This window comes from Achroia grisella, unplaced genomic scaffold (genome assembly GCF_030625045.1).
Source record: "Achroia grisella isolate CSIRO2021 unplaced genomic scaffold, CSIRO_AGI_Agris_v1 utg840, whole genome shotgun sequence".
In the NCBI taxonomy this organism is placed as follows: domain Eukaryota; kingdom Metazoa; phylum Arthropoda; class Insecta; order Lepidoptera; family Pyralidae; genus Achroia; species Achroia grisella.
The window spans coordinates 884,476-902,762 of NW_026713038.1; the positions used below are offsets into that span (position 1 = coordinate 884,476).

Consider the following 18,287-nt stretch of genomic DNA (forward strand, 5'->3'; position numbering starts at 1 on the left):
AATTCATATTATTACGAGTACAATATTATTAGCACAAAATAAATATAACGGAAAGAATAGATTTAAATGTGATTAGGATTTCATTCGTTTATGTAAAATTTGGTAATGAAATCTTATATGGTTTCTAGAGGGGCCAATTCTAATATAGTCTAGTCTAAATCTAGTCCGGATAACTAGCAATGGGGCCATTAATCCCCAATACTATCCCCTCTCTCTACAGCGGGCTACTAGGATAACATAACGGCACAAGCACTAACGCCCAACTTTCTCCGTCCAAGGTCGCGACTCGCAACTACTATGTCACTATGATTGTGCATTGTCTATTGTTTGCATGGGAAAATACTATTTGATACGCCACTACATACTTGTCAACTCGTAATGGAATTTGATGATGCTTTTTTAATGTTATCAAATAAGTGGTAGGATGTTTGAAACTATATACCCTTTATTGGCTCGAACATAAAATATTCCAGTCAACACTGAACCTATTATCTGCAAATAAAATGAAAATATGTTTTTGTAGTCATTAGTCACTGTTAGTATCGGTGTTTTCTATGTATATTACGTATGAATTTACAAAAAATATATACAAATATTTATATCAGTTGTCTAGTACCCACAATACAAGCTCCGCTTACAATGTCATTTTCATGGACTAGATGACGCTGTGTTAATTGCCCAGGGTTATTCATTATAATTATATAAAATATATCACGATTATAACTTATTCTAACTCGAGCTAAGGTAGATATCTTCATTTATAAATGTCGTACATGTATTTATGTGCTTAGGAATTCCGCGTCATCATACGTACATTGATAAGTATGGTATTTATTATAATGCATCATATAATACGCGACGCAAAACATGACTCACAATCTGAGACATTCAAGATTCACAATATTACGTTTTTCTCCTCGCCATATTTCGAGTAATTTTAGATTTTTTTACATACCAGAACAGTGGAAGCATATGGTTTAGTATCTATCTGGTAACAATCTTAACAATACCTTATGGTAGCTTGCAATCTGAAAAACATCTGATAATAGATTTAAAAAAAATCGTATGCGTTGTTTGTAATACGTAGTATTTGAATTTCAATTTTATTTATTAGTCTTACATGGTACATGATGGATGTTATTAATAAAAACAAGAACATAAGACATGTGATACCCCATACCGCAATTACATTATTACTACTACAATTACATGTTTGTTGCCAAACTCCTCCGAAACGGCTTTACCGATTATTATGAAATTTTGTGTGTTTTACCGTTAATCGGCCAATATATATTTTTCATACCCTACAATAATAAAGGTGACCCATCACTTAGGGCACCCATTGTATCATCAGTAAAAACTATTTAAATTGTCTCGATTACTTTAAAACCAGTATATAATTTCGATAAAAAAATAATGGTTAAAGTCGACATACAAGTCACAACACACAATCGAATTTAGAACCTCCTATGTACATATATTAGAAAATAAACGCAACTAATCCCAGATTTAAAAAACTTACTCGAAATGATGTCGTTCTTCTGAGCATTAGCACAAGTGGCATGATATTAATTTTTTACTGTCACCGCCATACTAAATGTTAATCTGTTTATGAGTACATATTAATCCTTACCAATGTGAAAGTTAGCATTGATATGACAAGTGACACCATCTTATTGTCAATGGACATAAAAAGTGGAGCGACAATGGTACGTGCGTGCAATAGTAACGGTGAAAGAAACGTTTCTACTTTTGTCACTTTAAATTTAAAATGTCGCAGAGCAAAAAATTACACCGGATCGCATTCCTGGTTATTTAACTATTGCGCAGTTCAAATTCACTTTTAAGTGGTTACAACTAAGGTTGCTCACACATTACCCGGTTCTTTTCTTTTCTAGATAATACAAAACTAGTAGTAGTGTGCGTTGTTACAATGGCAGATAATAATAATGTATAATCTCAGGACAATTCACACAAAGCCATCTAGACACAAGTTAAGCTAGCTAAAGCTTGTGTTATGGGTATGGGTATGGGATACAGTTATCTAAATATATACATACTATAGATAGAAAACACCAATACCGATACAATCATACTCGTAAATATTAACATTTGTATGCGAGGAATCGAACCCGCGGCCATCGGAAGTAAGGCTAAACCACTAGACCACCGAGGCAGTCAAAGATAGATGATTTATTCGCTTGAACATTGTTTTCTTTGCAGTATAGCAATAAAATAGGGTACAAATGTTCGCTTCATAATAAGGAGGCTTGCAAATTTTTCTTAATGAGAATATTATTATAATTTGTTAAGATTTAATGTTTTAGATATTAGTTTAAACATATTATCGATAGGAGAAAGTTTCAATCTACAGTACTGACTATTTTCTTGCATATTTTTTCGTGTAAAACTAGAAACTGTGTTAATGAAACTTTGAGCAAGTTTTTTTTATAATAGCTTAGTAATGACAGGGTACTAAGCATGTAATTTAGGCATATCTTAATCCTCCGAAATGCAATATTAAAGGTATCACGAGCGTCACATGATAACGTGATATCCGTGTTCATGCATATATAGAACGATTACTACCCTCAGATTATACAAAGAAATATGTAACATATTATAGCCAAGATAACTCAAGATGAGGTGAAAGAAATAAAGGTCAGTTACTGTGTAAGAACAGAATGTTAGAGGTAGAAAGTGAACGCTAACACAAAAGTGTTAAACCCTAACCAAAATATCTTTGGATAATATTTTTGAGTTTCAAATACATTTGTCACATATGACCGTGACACAGACATATTGAATTCAAGTTGAAACAGCTGTGTCATTAAAAATAATAGTCCCAAAATCTTGCCGTACTTATTTAAATTCAGAGCATTCGTTCACAAGAAATTTTGGTGTAAATATTTGAGAAGTATTTATCATATGAACTCGATCAATGGTCATTCACATCATTAGAATTGGTAAACCGCTATGGAGGCCAAAGAGATGCAAATGTCCTGGATTGTTTATGATTGCCATACAAATTAACAGTTCGCACTGGCGATGTATGTTTAGCAAATATGAAATCATTGCTTTTAAGAATTATCGATATGAATATGTGAATCATCAATCAAAAATGATTCTTAAATCTATGAACTCTTGAATGGTTTTTCTTCATGCCATTTCACTAAATCGGTACCTTTTTATGCTTTCAGGGCTTTGTTGTAATTGTTATTGAATTTCTGTTGATTGTTATGCAATAGAAGAAAGTTCATTCAATAGTTTATAGAGTACTCCTTATTTATATTTGCAGAAAAGTCTAGATTTCCCAGATGTAGACTGTAAAAAAGTCTGCGTGGTAACCTCAGTCTCCCCTATTTCAGCCGCTAAGCAGCTCGCTTTGAAAGCTGTTTTAGGTTGTATAATTAAGCAGTGAAATTATAGACTAAAGGGCACGCTATCTTACGCCTCTAGAATGGCAACACACAAGTGGTATCACTGATCACTTGATAACATGATGTTCATAGGTCTGTTCAAGTACATAGGCGACTTTTCTCGCTTATCATCAAGTAAAAATTATTTTTTTAGTGGACAATCTGTAGATGAAGGTATAGAAGGAAATCATTATCGCTCGTAAACAACTCGTATGGGTGTTATTGGTAACGGTAGTCGGTATTGGACTTTGACAATGATCTGACCAGCCAAACTGTCAACGGCTATTACAACGGTATATTTACTGTGGGCTATAACAGACACTTGGTCAAGCACGTCCACCGTAAAATATCCAATTATATCATTAAAGCATTTCTACGGATTTGTGGTTGGTACGTGACAGCGCTGATTTGTAAGTACTCATACAAACTCATATTCTACGACCGTAATATTTTGTACGGGTTTTTATGTAATTTGAATGGCTTAGATGTTAAGCCTATGTGATGGGAAGGGGCAACCGTAGTCCGTATATTACACGTGAAATAAAACCACCACAAAATATATTGCGAAGCCTGTGTTACCTTCTATGCATTATATTTCTACAGGCTTACTTGTTACTTCTTTGTATTCTGTAATTTCACAGCTATATCGAACCTTACATAGCAATGGAGCCAAGCTGCTGGCGGCAGAATTAGATGCGATAGAGATATTTACGTCGAAGTGCCACTCTAATTATTAATCATTGATTTTAACGACAAACAGCTTTTTTTCTTCTGTTTGAAGGGTGAGGTGAGGCTGTGAAATTATTGTTTTTTGTGGAGCCTGATGAAAACGCCTCTCGCCTACTCGCTAAACGCGGGGACGGATCGGTGAAGCGTTTGTATGAAATGATTAGTTTCCCCATTGTAATTTAATGTTTGTCACAAACATTTATTGCTGAATTACTCACTGGCACTTTGCAAGTGCAAATAGTCTTTTTTAATATAGAGAAAATATAGTATACCTAATATATATATATACAGAACTAAATTACGGAAATGCATGTGACTAACCCATCTAATAATACCTCGTGAGTGATTTTTTACTGAGTAATTGGTACCAGATAAGCGTCATAAACCTTCAATCTCCTGCTCTTCATATCCACTCATTAAACTGGTACGTTTTAACGTCAAACGGGCTTAGTGTAATTTAGTAAATTAGTCGATGGCACGGTTTATATCTACCGGTGTAAGTAACCGTGGACTGTGACGTAACAAGATGGACGGGATTTTGATGATCTGCTTCCGCGATAAACAAGTTATCTATAGATTGCACTAATGAAATGTGACAGAACTGACGGACGGTTGACTTTGTAGTAGATAAGATTGACAAACTCCTCAATTTGTCTATATTTCTGTTTTGTTCTTTAAAAATATACATGGAATATACAATAAATTTATACGAAACTTTTTAACTACCAAATGAGTCGCCAGAATGCTATAACTGTTTGGTGTTACCATCAGTTGGGACGTTAGCCTGTTTGCTAGATTAACCTGTTTCCAGTTATAAAAAAAAAACAAATCCATCAACCCTTTAATAGATAGAATGACAAAAGTTCTTTTGATCAATACCTTTATAAAGATATTCTTGTTCTCAGTATAGGACTCGCACCGACTTGATTTTCTAAACAAGGTCCGTCTGTGTGTACATCTGAATCATTCATTTATTATTATATCTTTATTGAGTAACCGTATAACTCAATGATGTTTCATTACTTTATATAGATTACGGCATGGCATATGTTCAGCTGTAATATGAAGTTACATTATGTTATCTTTGACGGCCTCGGTGATCTAGCTGTTTAGTACACCGCCTTATTTCCGATGATCGCGGGTTCGATGCCTCGCACAAACATTTGTACTCATGAGTATGATTGGTTGTATCTGGATGTTGTTTATGTACATATAATATGTATGTATTTACGAATAGAAATATAACTATGTATTTGTATCAATTATGTATTACCCATAATACAAGCTTTGGCTAGCTTAACTCGGGTCTAGATGGCGCTGTGTGAATTGTTCTGAGATTATTATTACTAGTTTTGTATTATTATCTAGAAAACATTGTTGATTATCTGATAGTGCATGAAGCACTGAAACACCATACTACAACTAAATAAGAAACTAACTGTAATAATATCTTTACATAGTATAAAAAGAAGTCGCTTCTGTTATATGTTCGCTTTGATCCTTTAACATTACCTACATTGTTTTAATGCAGTTTTTAGTAATAGATAGAGTGATTCAAGAGGAAGGTTTATATGTATAATACAAATATACCTGTGCGAATGCGGGGCGTGTAGATAGTTTGTTATTAAAATTATTTAACAATATAAAAATAGTTATCATTTTTTTTACGACAGAATTAGCTGTTCTGATTTTTCTAAGTATACTTAAGATAATATAGAGTTAATATATATTTGATAATATTATGAGAGATAGCAAGTATATAAATCTGTATGTCAGTATATCTTTGGTAATTAATATTAGTAAAAGGAGGTCAATCAATATCATCAAAAATGAGACTATATCTGCAATTTGAAGTCGGTAATAATATAAGTACGGTTAGAAATGAAGATTTATCTAATAACACGTTACCTCACCTTGCTATTTAATGTATTAGAGTATAGTATATTGATATTAAAAATATAATCAAGAACTATAAATAAATCAATTAAATTTAAATAACTTTATTTATATAGATCTATTACGTCAAAACTACCAATAATTCCGGACGTAATTTAAGACTAGAAGAATGGATGAGAGTAACTTCGCTCGTAGTTTTAGAATGAGATTGTACATAATTATTTAATTATACATATTACTCGTAAATTAGGGTGCATGTAGTGAGTCTGAAATTAACACATTGAAGACCACTTTGAAAAATCTTATTTCTCACATAAGGACCGGCATTTTTTTATTGTTAATTACTTACATTCTTTTTTAAATATGTTTTTAGTGTACAATAATTTGAGGTAGACATTATTTAACCCCTAGATTTATTTCAATTAAAGTGCCCACGTGCGCAGTCGATCCCAACGTGTAAATTTACTTTCGTTGCTGAGTTACCAAACGGTGGGCACGCGGTTTTTAATGTGTTATAAATGTAGTTTTCGTCCAATATGTTTGATAATTTTATATCTCCCTAAATGATAAGGTTAACAACCCTATGCGTGCTAACATCGCATTGTGCCTGCTGGTTGATGTGACTGTGACCCGAGAGCAATGACCTCGTATCGGTCAACTTTCTTGTGACTGATAACGCGGGAAATGAGTGCAGCAAGCACCTAGGAAGATTTTGTTTCTTAGCTTGATTTAAAAATCAGCAGCTTAAACAATTTGCATTTTTGTATTTGTGTTTGTAGGTGTTAGGGGAGGTAATAATTTTTAACTGTATACCGTCAAAAATATTTTGTTTTATAATACAATGTTTTTGTGGATAAATAAATATTATTATTATTATAATATAAGAATTCATTTCAAAGATGCCAGAGGCGCAGGACTGATCGTCGTGGTGATTTTTGGGGGAGGCGTTTGTTCAGTAGTGGACGTCTTCCCGACTGAAATGATGATAATGATGAAGAAATCAATGATAGCCATTGTATTTGTCAAATTTTATGATTGACAGTTGTAGTTCTTATATAATTACTTTTTGCCACGCACAACCACATTGTGGAATCACCATCCAGCTATGGCATTTCCGAACCGTTACGATATTGAAACCTTCAACAAAAGAGATTATTTCTTTTTAAAAGGCCGGCAACGCACTTGCAATTCTCCTAGTGTTGCGGGTGCTCATGGTCAGCGGTAATCACATACCATCAGATGAGCCGCAGGCTCGTTTGTTGTTGTTTTGTAAAAAAATATTATATTATTGGCCTAAGAAAACACTCGCTAGTTGAAATGGTCAATGAGCATATCGCATAGGCCAAAAATCATTAACCACATAATTTTGCAATTACTGATCATCTGCTGAATGCTGGAAAAAATCACTCGATAAAGTTGCAATCGCCTAAAGTCTTTTTTCTACTGATCGCTACTATAACCCACGTATCGTACGGGAGTGTGTGTATATATAATACTGCATTATAGTATTTATTAATATGTTAATAAAGTTTAAAACAGAACTCATTTCAATGTTAATTGTCTCTCTTAATGTTTCTGACAGAAAGCAAGGTAAAATAGTTGACATTCGCATTAATAAAAATTAAATACAAAAAAAAAATAGGTATTGGAAAATCGACTTTAAATATACGTAAGATAATGATTTGACATTATCATATTTTTTACAAATATATTATATAGTTAATTTACATTTCTATATTTTTTATTTATATTGACTACGGTTGTTCGCAAAAGTTGCTCTGTAAACGTATTACTTGCTTAAAATGTAAAACAGTTTTATTTTTTTGTTTTCAAGGTGTTTTATTAAGTTATGTTTATGTTTTTTATACAACATATCAAATTACAACATACCATGATGTGTTAAAAATATATAAAAAATCCAATAAATAAATATTAAAACGTCCTTGCGTCTATTATAAATTTTATAAGTTATTAATGAAATAAATTTAACAAGAATATTTATGATACATTTATTGATTGCGTTTAATTTCAACATTTCCAACACGGAATAAATATTTATGTTTTTTTTTCTCAAGCAACACCGGTAAGGTCACGGTCACACTTCACACATCCTTATGCTTCTGATTCACTGCTTGGCTGACGTTAATCGTATCCACTACAATCCAATGTGATTTGAACCTTATTAGCATATTTTTATGTGTATATTTGTATTAAATAAATCGTGTTGCAAGAATGACAAAAAATATATGACATTACGTAATGTTGATGTGTCATAACTCCATTAAAAGGAGTGGGGAATTATTTGCTTTAGTTTTTTTTTGTATGGATGAATATGGAATGGTGTACCTGTTTGCACTCACGGTATGCGCTGGCGGGATACCATTGTACCAGAGGACGAAGGTGTGGCGAATATATCAGGATTTATTTCTATGATTTCAAACACGATGACTTCCATTGATGGTATCGCGGGTCATGATAACGTTATTTTGTAATGTTGTTCATTTGTATAGAAGACTGTTACCGGTTACTAGTGTGGGCAGTCAGTTTGTTTGTCATTCCAAATATATACACAAAAGTGAACAACTTTGAGGTACGATTACCTTCGTCTGTCTCTCCTATAACTGCTACCAAGCAGCTCTGTGAGCAGCGTTTTGTTTGATAGGGTCAGATATGGAAGTGAAATTACAGGGTATGGAGGCCATGGTTGTCTCAAAATGTGGTATTTTTCATGACGCTGTTCATTATGTACATCGACGGTTTAATTTCCATTAGCTGTTTTAAAGTAGATACGCTTTCCTCCCTCTATCTCACCTTTGTAAAGTAGCTTTGTGAGCAGCGTTTCGTTTGGAAGGGTGAAATATGCAGTGAAATTATAGGGTATGGAAGCATGACACCTTACAGAGTACTAAAATGGCATGCTTACGGTAATGCTGCCGTGTGTTACCTCCGGCATCTTAGAAAGACGTGATGGTCATGTTTATGACGGTTCAATTTCCACCAGCTGTTTGGTATAACAATTACATAATTCGAAACAATATGAGTTGTACCAAAAATCTATTAAAAAAAACACGTTGTCTCTGCGAGTACAGTGCCAATGATGCTTTGTTCCAAACTACAGACTATATATAGTAAACATACCATTAAATATTTATGTGGAGAGTAGATAATTATGTGCATTATTAGCATTACATACATGTTTTTGTGTTCGTAACATGCGGTGAGAGTTACGTGCGCTGTTATATGCGAGGACGCGCCTGCGCATGTATGATATAAGGTCTGGGGCACAGTGGGCATTTTTTTACAATCTTTAGTACATGTACGCACAATGACGTTCAGGCGGATTTTCCAAACCCCACTGAAATAAAAAAAAATGTTTATGAATATGCATTTATCTATGCTATACATTTTTGATCCCTTGCGATACATTTTATTACATACATTTGTAGTCAAGTAATAAATCGTAACACTTCATATGCGTCTATTTTAAAAGATAGTAATTTATGAGTGTCAATTTCCTTAACCTAATTTTGTTTTCAATTATTGCTGCATTAGTTCTAACTACATAAGGTACTACTTTAAAGTATTTAATTAGTATCCTAGTCGAGCAAACGATAATATACTGAAATAATATTCTATTCTAAGAAAAATATTCAGATAGCGTAGTACAAAGTCGCATACGTAAGAACATTTGTTTTATATATCTTGCCAAGCATAGTATTTTTATGCTCTGTCAACGCAAATAGTGGGTCTAATAAAGCCCTAAAAGATTATGGTGGTAAAAGATAAAATTGTCTACGCTTTGTGCAACCTCAAGCTATAAACAAAAGATAACAAATTATGCGAGTGATGTATAATACTCATTCCTAACATAGCCATTACGATCACGTCGCGATTCAACAAAACATTCACGTTTTCGGTGAAAGTCGCGTCGCGTCGTGCCGTAGTCGCGCGATCAGTCGCGCAGTTTGTTCGCAGCTTTACCGGTGGTGTGTCCTCGGCTTTATTATATTTTTTAATTAATGTTTTGTTTTGTGGCGTCCTAGTTCTTAATTTGATTTTAAAAGAGTAATTACAGATAATAGCGATTAAGTAAGGCTTTATAGGTGAGATTATTTTTTTAATATGTGTAATATATAATTATATGTTTAATGTAATTAAATTATTAATGCAATTTGTAATGAACACTTGTTGTATGTTAGACTAACAACGGAAATACGATACATATAAAACTCATTTCAATGTCGATTTTCAATAAAATCCGATTTTATGTTAAAGACATGCAAATTAATTATGTAATTTAAATATATTAATGTCTGCCTAATATTCTTTTATATACCTAATAGACACAAACAAACTTAACTTGACATCGGGTTAAAAGACTCATCTTGACAGATGTCAAATGGATATATAATTTATCGATATGCCTGTTTCATGTCACATCACTATAATGAAAATAATCTAATAATACTGCCACAGATCATTGAACAGTACATTTCATAAGCGTGTTCACCTCCATTATGACAATTGACACAAATTGAATCTATGTCAATCTATAATGGTTCTAAATACGATTAGTTTAAGCTTCAAAGTATCATTTAAAAAATGTTTTAATTACATTTGCGGACGTTATCTTCCAACTGAATCTATGTAATAATTTGCAAATGTGGTGTGTTTAAAAAAAACGATATCAAAGTTTCATCCCAATATTATTTTGTTCTAGATATCGATAAACATATTTTTTTATTTTAAGAGTCAGTGATTTTAAGAGTTAGCACGTCCTTATTAGAAAGTAACTTAAAAAGGATGTATGTAGCCCCGCAACTGTTTAAATCAGTTATTCCCAAAGTGCAATTGCCATAAAACGAATTACTAACTTTAGCCAAACGACATTTAGGTAAAAATCAGGTAGGTTTAAAAATCGATCCCCCAGGGGTCTATGACAAACTGCAAGGGGTCTACGACAGCGTTTTTACTTTATGTTTTTAACACTAAACTTTACTACAGTTAGAAATTTACAAAAAATCAATACCAGGTAAGAATGGGGGGTCTACCCAAAACCGAAAAATATGGCAAGGGGTCTACGACACAAAAAAGTTTTGGAACCTCTGGTTTAAATGTTATTTTAAAAATAGTAGTTGCACTGTTTCATACTTTTTTTTAGTTCAGTTTTTCCCTTCACATGTAAAGGCAAAAAGACTCGTCCACATACAGCCATTGTCTTCAGTGTTATTCTGATATTATAATTCCTTCAATTTATACACAGTTTCATTCATAAACAGTTTGTTCAAATGACAAATGACGGTTACAAATTAATTTAAAAAGAGAAAAAATATTGAGATTGTTAATGACAGCGACAAGTGTAATGCCGCGTAAACGCGGTAAGCGTAAACTTTTTTGTTCAATTATACTTTTTTCTCGAATACCACGGCTTTAGATACAAGGTTTCCATTTATAACTTTTTAGAGTAAGTGCTTATATACTATTGTAAGTTGAATAATAAGCGTCCGTATGTACATTTAAATATAATAGTATATTTTTTGATGGCTATGTTAGGAACTTCAATCTTCAAAGAAAGGAACATAGCCTTTGTTATAATTAAAAATAGGTTGATTGTTTGTAAATTAATTTTTATGGCTTAATAACTAATAATGTAGGTAAGTACTTTTTAACTAGTCTTTGTTCCGGATTCACCGGCTAATTAATGTTCGAAACTTCCTTTCTAATTACTACTAATAATTGTCTTACATGTCGGCTAGATTTATCTGTCCGTATGTTTACACGAATCCAATTATCGTTAAAGCGAAATTTCGTGATACCAGTGATGTAACAACCTTAGTGAAGACCGATCCATGGCTGTTTAAGATCACATGACCTACAGAGCTTAATGTCTATGACTAGCAAATTGACCATAATGCCATAAAAAATTTGAAAAAAAAAAAACAAAGTATACGGTTCAAGTAAATAAAGATCCGGTATAAGTGTATGTTTACAATAGATTTTTCTTGGAAACATTATTAATTGTGTTTGTCGCTTTCAGTTTAAATTAAGAATTTTTTTTTTATGAAATTACATCAGTCGTCTTTTTATCTTGTATAGGCACATGATGTTGTCTATTCCTCCCGTGTTGTATGAACTTGTATGTTATATCTCGCAAAAATGAAACATCAACAATAACATTGACCAAACACGAAGTTTGTTCAATTCACCCAACTGTGCAAAGCAATCGACACGCAACCGTACAAAAAGATAACAGGATTTATTGCCACCTATTATAAACCTATCAATTAATTCCTTACCGCTTCAAATATTTTTACAGTTAAAATAATGCTTTAATTAACACAGCAAGTTACTTTCCCCTCTCTCGGCATCTCTGTGGAAAACCGCGAAAGTTAGTTCTTGCTTACTCTGTGTACACAGTCAACGCGTACGCGCGCATCATAACGTCATAGACTAAAAGAAACAATCGAACCTTTTCAAATTCAAAAATAGAGTCAGCGAGTGACGAACGACAGTGTCGAACAGTGAACTAACTCTAGGGTTCTAAATTTAAACCGCATACCGAACGAAAATTTAGAACGTCCAACGGATTGCATGTTCTAAATTTAAATACGAGTGCAGCTGCCAGTGTGAACTTTGTTCGTAGGGATTCCGTTTTACTTCTTAAAATACTGAGTCAACGTTCCATTTTAAACAGACGACTCCATTAATTTAAAATAGGTCCTTCGTAGTATCGACTTTCGTTTCAATGTAAACGTAGTACGATTCGTGATTATGAGGCGTGGTTGCCGATTGTTTTATAATTGGCATTGACAGTGAAAGTGTTTGGCGATAACTCGTCATCGGATCTATCGGTAAATATTCCCTAATACTATTTTACGCGTGTTACTTTCACTGTTTGTGTCGAATAAATTAGTGTAATACGATGAGAAATCGTGCCCGACGTTGTCCAAATTGAATTATTATTAGACAAGTTACATCACAATTGCGTGTAATGGAGTGTACATCTTCGAATGTTGCGTAATTTTGGTAAATGAACAATTACCTATAAATAGCCATTTGACGATATAATATCACGTCATTATAAACTACATTAGGTTTTTGCGTAGATTACGACTTAAATTACAATAAAATTGTTGAGACACCACTTTATTTATACTTATCAATAAGTAGAATACCTAAGTAGAAGTGAGGACACAGAAGTGGCCGAAAGCGTTGTCTATGATAAAATTATTTTGTCTTTGACTTAAGTACTTACTTAAGTCAATGACAAGTGGGTGTGCATACTTATGCATACCTACTTAATTGACTCTGAATGCATTAAAATGTTTAATTACTCTGAATACAAGAAAAAAAAAACGAAGCAAACAGACATTGTAGAATATAATAACAACCGATAACATTGTAAAAAAATGTTGTTAATAATAGGTTAGACAGTAAGTAAATAATGTCATAGCATATACTGAGTGTGAGTTATACCACAGATAAAATAATATTACATAGCTATATTGTCAATTAATAATGTGTAGGTGTAATTTTATAAGTAACTCACTTGAATCACTTTTTTTTTCACCGGTATATGTGGGTTATAATTTGAATCGCGCACCTCGACACTATACTTACATGTTCAATTATAATATTGCTAAGATAATCTTCACGCTTTCACGCACAAAGGGACCGGCAGAGACGTATTGAATGCGGCCCGTTATCTGAACGGTAAAGCAAACTTAATTTTGTGCGCCGCAATCATATAGTGATTAGCTGTGGATAACGATTTGGCGTCGTAACAGCTTAGTAATTGTTTTTTCTGAATTCGGTGCTGATATGACTGATTTTGTGTAGTTTAATAGTATCAGACGAGCCGCATGTTTGTTTACTGATCTTATTGTATATTAAAAACATTGTAAAACCGAAATATTTCATCTCTTTTTATATATAATGGAGAAATAATATTAAAAAAATCGTCAGTTAAGAAGAATCCACCTATATAATAGCCCAGTAAAATGTACCGATTCCACCTGGAAATAGATAGTTTCAGTATATAGGAACTGCCAATATTTTTCTACTTAATTAATATTATTTTTACAAAGTTATTAATAATTAATTCATTAAGTTATTATTAAATATTATTAAGGACAGGGGCAGGAAGGGGTACATTCCTCCCCAGCCCTTCCCCTCCTGAAAATTGTATGCTGTACAATAATTATAAGAATAATGAAATAATTATTTATTTATGACAGTACATATCAAATCAAAACAAAAGTCATAATTAATATAGGCAATTTTAGCCGCCTATCCAGCAAGATTTTTGTATTAATTATTTATCCCTACCGTTCAATTGAGTATACAGATTCAATTAAGAAGAACTGACAAGAATATCAAACGAATTTTTTTTTTTAATAACAGACATTAAGTGGTACCTGATTTCTACCAGTTTATTTACATTGTACACTTTATATAGGTGTATAGTATAATGTTATAGTGGTATATAATGTTAGTAACAATATTCTTGTAATGTGATTATTAATTAGTAAAATTGAGACTAAAATAATATAAACTATATTATTATTATTAATGAAATAACAGTTGATATTGTATATACATTGAAGAGCCACTTCTCCCTCTCAACCGGCAGATCTCAACGATCTCGTACAAATTTGCAGTGTGCATTTACTGTTATAAAAATGTAAAAAAGTTTACTTACTACGATATTCGCAACACAGTTTTAAACTTCTGTGTATATCATCGTTTCTTCAGTAAATTAGTACATATGTTTTCTGTTTTAAATAAATAAAAATAAAAAAATTATTGTCTATTGCTTACTTACTAGGTTTATATATATTGTACATAGACTATATAATGAATATATGAGTTCACTGGACCATCTATTTTAGGCTGCTACAATGTAGGTGCATTTCGTCATAATGTTTAGGAACTTCAGCACGTTACATTGCGTGCTTGGTCTCTCTATCTTATTTGTTTGACATCCCACTCCCATCTGTCCGATAACGACATGTCGTTCAGCTTCTTACATCTGCTGTCGGTATGGGTTGCCTAGTGGGTTGCTTCGGGGGCTGCTTCGTGGGTAGCGCGCTCGTTCGTCTCGTTGGTGATGCTATTCGCAGATGTCGGGTCATGAGATTTCTGCGGCTTCGCTCATTCCTCTGCCATCTTCTCTAGGAATCTCAATCTACTGCACTTAAAATGCAATAAGTCCCACATCCGAGCCGGCCAGGAAACGGGTTTACGCAATCATAGAAAGTACATGCATCGCCTGACATGCACTGTGAACACTTAATCGTGGTTAATTATTAAGATGTTAAAATAAATTGTATCTATACAACATATATATACTAGCCACCCACCCCGGCTTCGCACGGGTGTACATGAATTATATATATAAACCTTCCTCTTGAATTACTCTATTAAACAAACCGCTTCAAAATCCGCTGCGTAGTTTTAAAGATTTAAGCATACATAGGAACGGACAGACAGCTACAGCAACTTTGTTTTATACTATGGAATGACTAAATGTGCCCTCGGTTTTACCCGCGTTAAATGTAAATAAAAAGTATATATTTATTCCTATGCATAAGATATATTATTGTAAAGTTTCATCAAAATTCGTTCAGTACTTTTTGTGTGAAAGAGTAACAAACACCCATACGTACAAACTTTCGCGTTTTTTTCATTTCGTTTTTTTGTTGCCGTGATATACATACATATTTATATAACATATACATATATAATCTACATGACTGTCAATTTACATTTTTTTTATAATTATTATTTCTTAATTCTTCTCTTCTCAATAATAATGCACCTAGAAACTTTTTTGTATGCATATCTAAGCCGCGTAACTGTCAATTTATATTTTTTTTATCATAATTATTTCTCCTAATAGCAAATAATACGCTTTTCATTGTAGATGTTTTTTAATTAATCTAATCTTAATAATAATGCAACAAACTAATAATGCACCATGTCATAATTCGACACGAAATATAATAGATCGCATCAGAATTCGACACTTTCTACTTATAATGTAATTGTAAAGGATCCCAAGTTAATTTAACGGTATTTTCAGACTTTACAAAAGATTAAGTAACACCGATGGGTAATGCAAATCTGTGCCGAATCTATTTATTGCAACCTAGAGCCACTCCTCCGACTCGCCTTCGTCACAGTTGCTATTGTCGTTAGACTATGTAATGCTAGAAATAGAAATAATCTTTATTCAAGTTTATATCATATTTAAATAACAGTAGAGGACGTTTTCCTATGTTGGTTAAAAAATAAAGAATTTTATAATCTGTAGGATTTTCTTGATAATACCGGACTCGTATAAGTATGGACTGGAGAGATCCTAATTTACCATAATAATTTTTAATACTCATACTAGTATTAATATCACAAACAGCTATCACTCGCTCGTTATCTTACTGCGGCTGCACGCCGTGCAATATTGTGCATCTGTGGCTCATTACATTTTGCGCGGGAAAATAAGAAATACTAAAAAAAAGACTTCTTATCTTGAAATGATAGTAAAGACCGTTACACAATCTGTATTTAGCTTAGTAACAGATAGACGAAAACACCAACTTTGTATTGTACTATTTATAAATGCTCAACTGCATCGTAATTAGGTTAGGCTACGTTTATCGCTTCAACAACAATAATACTATTAGAATGAGTACGTCGTGGTTTAGTGGTTTATTGTCCTATTTTAAGATTAGAAAGGTCACGAGTTAGAATTTGGTCGACATCAAACACTGTTCTTATTATATATAAAAGAATCATACAACTCATACTAACTCATAGTTGCACACACATTTTTTTGTATATGTAACAATATTTTATTATTACATATACAAAAAAATGCCTCCTGTTGGCCTCGGTGGTCTAGCGGTTTAGCAAACCGCCATATTTCTGGTGGTCGCAAATTTGATTCCTCGCATTATTCAAACACTTTATGATCATGGGCATGATTATTTGTACAGTTCTGGGTATTTTCTATGTATATTGTCTGTATTTATAGAAAAAAATGTATTTGTATCAGTTTTCTAGTACCCATAAAACAAGATCTGCTTAGCTTGGGACATCTAGTTCCAAGCTAAGCAGATCTTGTTTTATCTCTAATCTCAAATAGTGAACTCAAACTCAAAAAGAATTTCGTTAATTAACAACGATTAAGCCACTTACGTAGGTTAATTCTATACTATTCAAGGTTTTAATTATAATGTAACCTCTTTACAGACAACAGACAGTGCGGATTTCCTGGCAACTCGTCCGCACACGGCAGCGGTTATTCCCGGCAAACCCGCCGGGAATCCCCTCCAGTTTATCCGGGTAGGCCCCGCGGACCTCGGCAGCCGGGCGCGGGAACAGCTCCGTCGAGCTGAACTTGCTAAACGCACCACAGAGCCCGCTCGCTTTGAGCGGCAAGAAGACTGGCAGTCGGTAAGTCTTATTTCTTACAGTCATAGGGAGGGGATTTCTTTTTAAATTAGCAAAGTTTACTATACAATATAATATACTATAGAAAACTACGTTTATTGTCTGTGGTTAATTTTTTAAATTATGATAATAGAATCATCCTTCTCCGCTAATGGTTTATGCTGGCAAAGCACCAGTGGTGGATGATAATGAGCATGAGGTCAGGTCAGTTAGCCAGTTAGTCAGGTGATGGTCTCCAGGGGGAACCGCGTGAAGGTCAACCTGACATGTTACATTGCTAGCAATTGGGTCATCGATCTACATTACTTACAATCCCCATTCCGTTCCACATTTTTGGATGTTAGTACCACAAATGCAATTAATGAAATTGTTAATTTTAAATTACAAGCAGAGTTATTTGCAAACAAATTATCTAACATATAAACATTGTTATTATTAAATGAGAGGTGATTGTATATATTTCCCATCCCATAAATTAGACCAATAGGGGTTGTCCAGTTTAAAAACACTGATTCACAAGAATACGCACAGACTGCGTCGCGTCTAAGATTTATAATGGCGCCCTTAATTATATCGTTTCCGTAGAACTAGAAAGTGGATAGTATCGGATCTGTGTTAATTGGCAAGTTTCCACACCCCATAAGGTGTTTTTCTGCTCCCTAAATGCATTCTTTAGCAATTAGCAACAAGGGAGTCTCTATTAATTTATAGTTTTTATATTGTTCTTAGAATCACGGCGTGTAGGCGCGGCGTTTTCTGTAGCAATATTATAAATGGAAAAGTTACTGG

At 33.2% G+C, this 18,287-nt stretch overlaps 1 protein-coding gene across 5 annotated transcripts in view; it reads left to right on the top strand.

The window, feature by feature from the left end:
* Positions 1–18,287, top strand: part of LOC131852093 (uncharacterized) — a 163,885-nt gene that overhangs the window by 87,879 nt on the left and 57,719 nt on the right. For all 5 annotated transcript variants that reach the window (XM_059202718.1, XM_059202719.1, XM_059202717.1 and 2 more), the window contains one exon: positions 17,298–17,501. In XM_059202718.1, the coding sequence (XP_059058701.1) occupies positions 17,298–17,501 (204 nt within the window). The remainder of the gene's footprint in view (positions 1–17,297; positions 17,502–18,287) is intronic.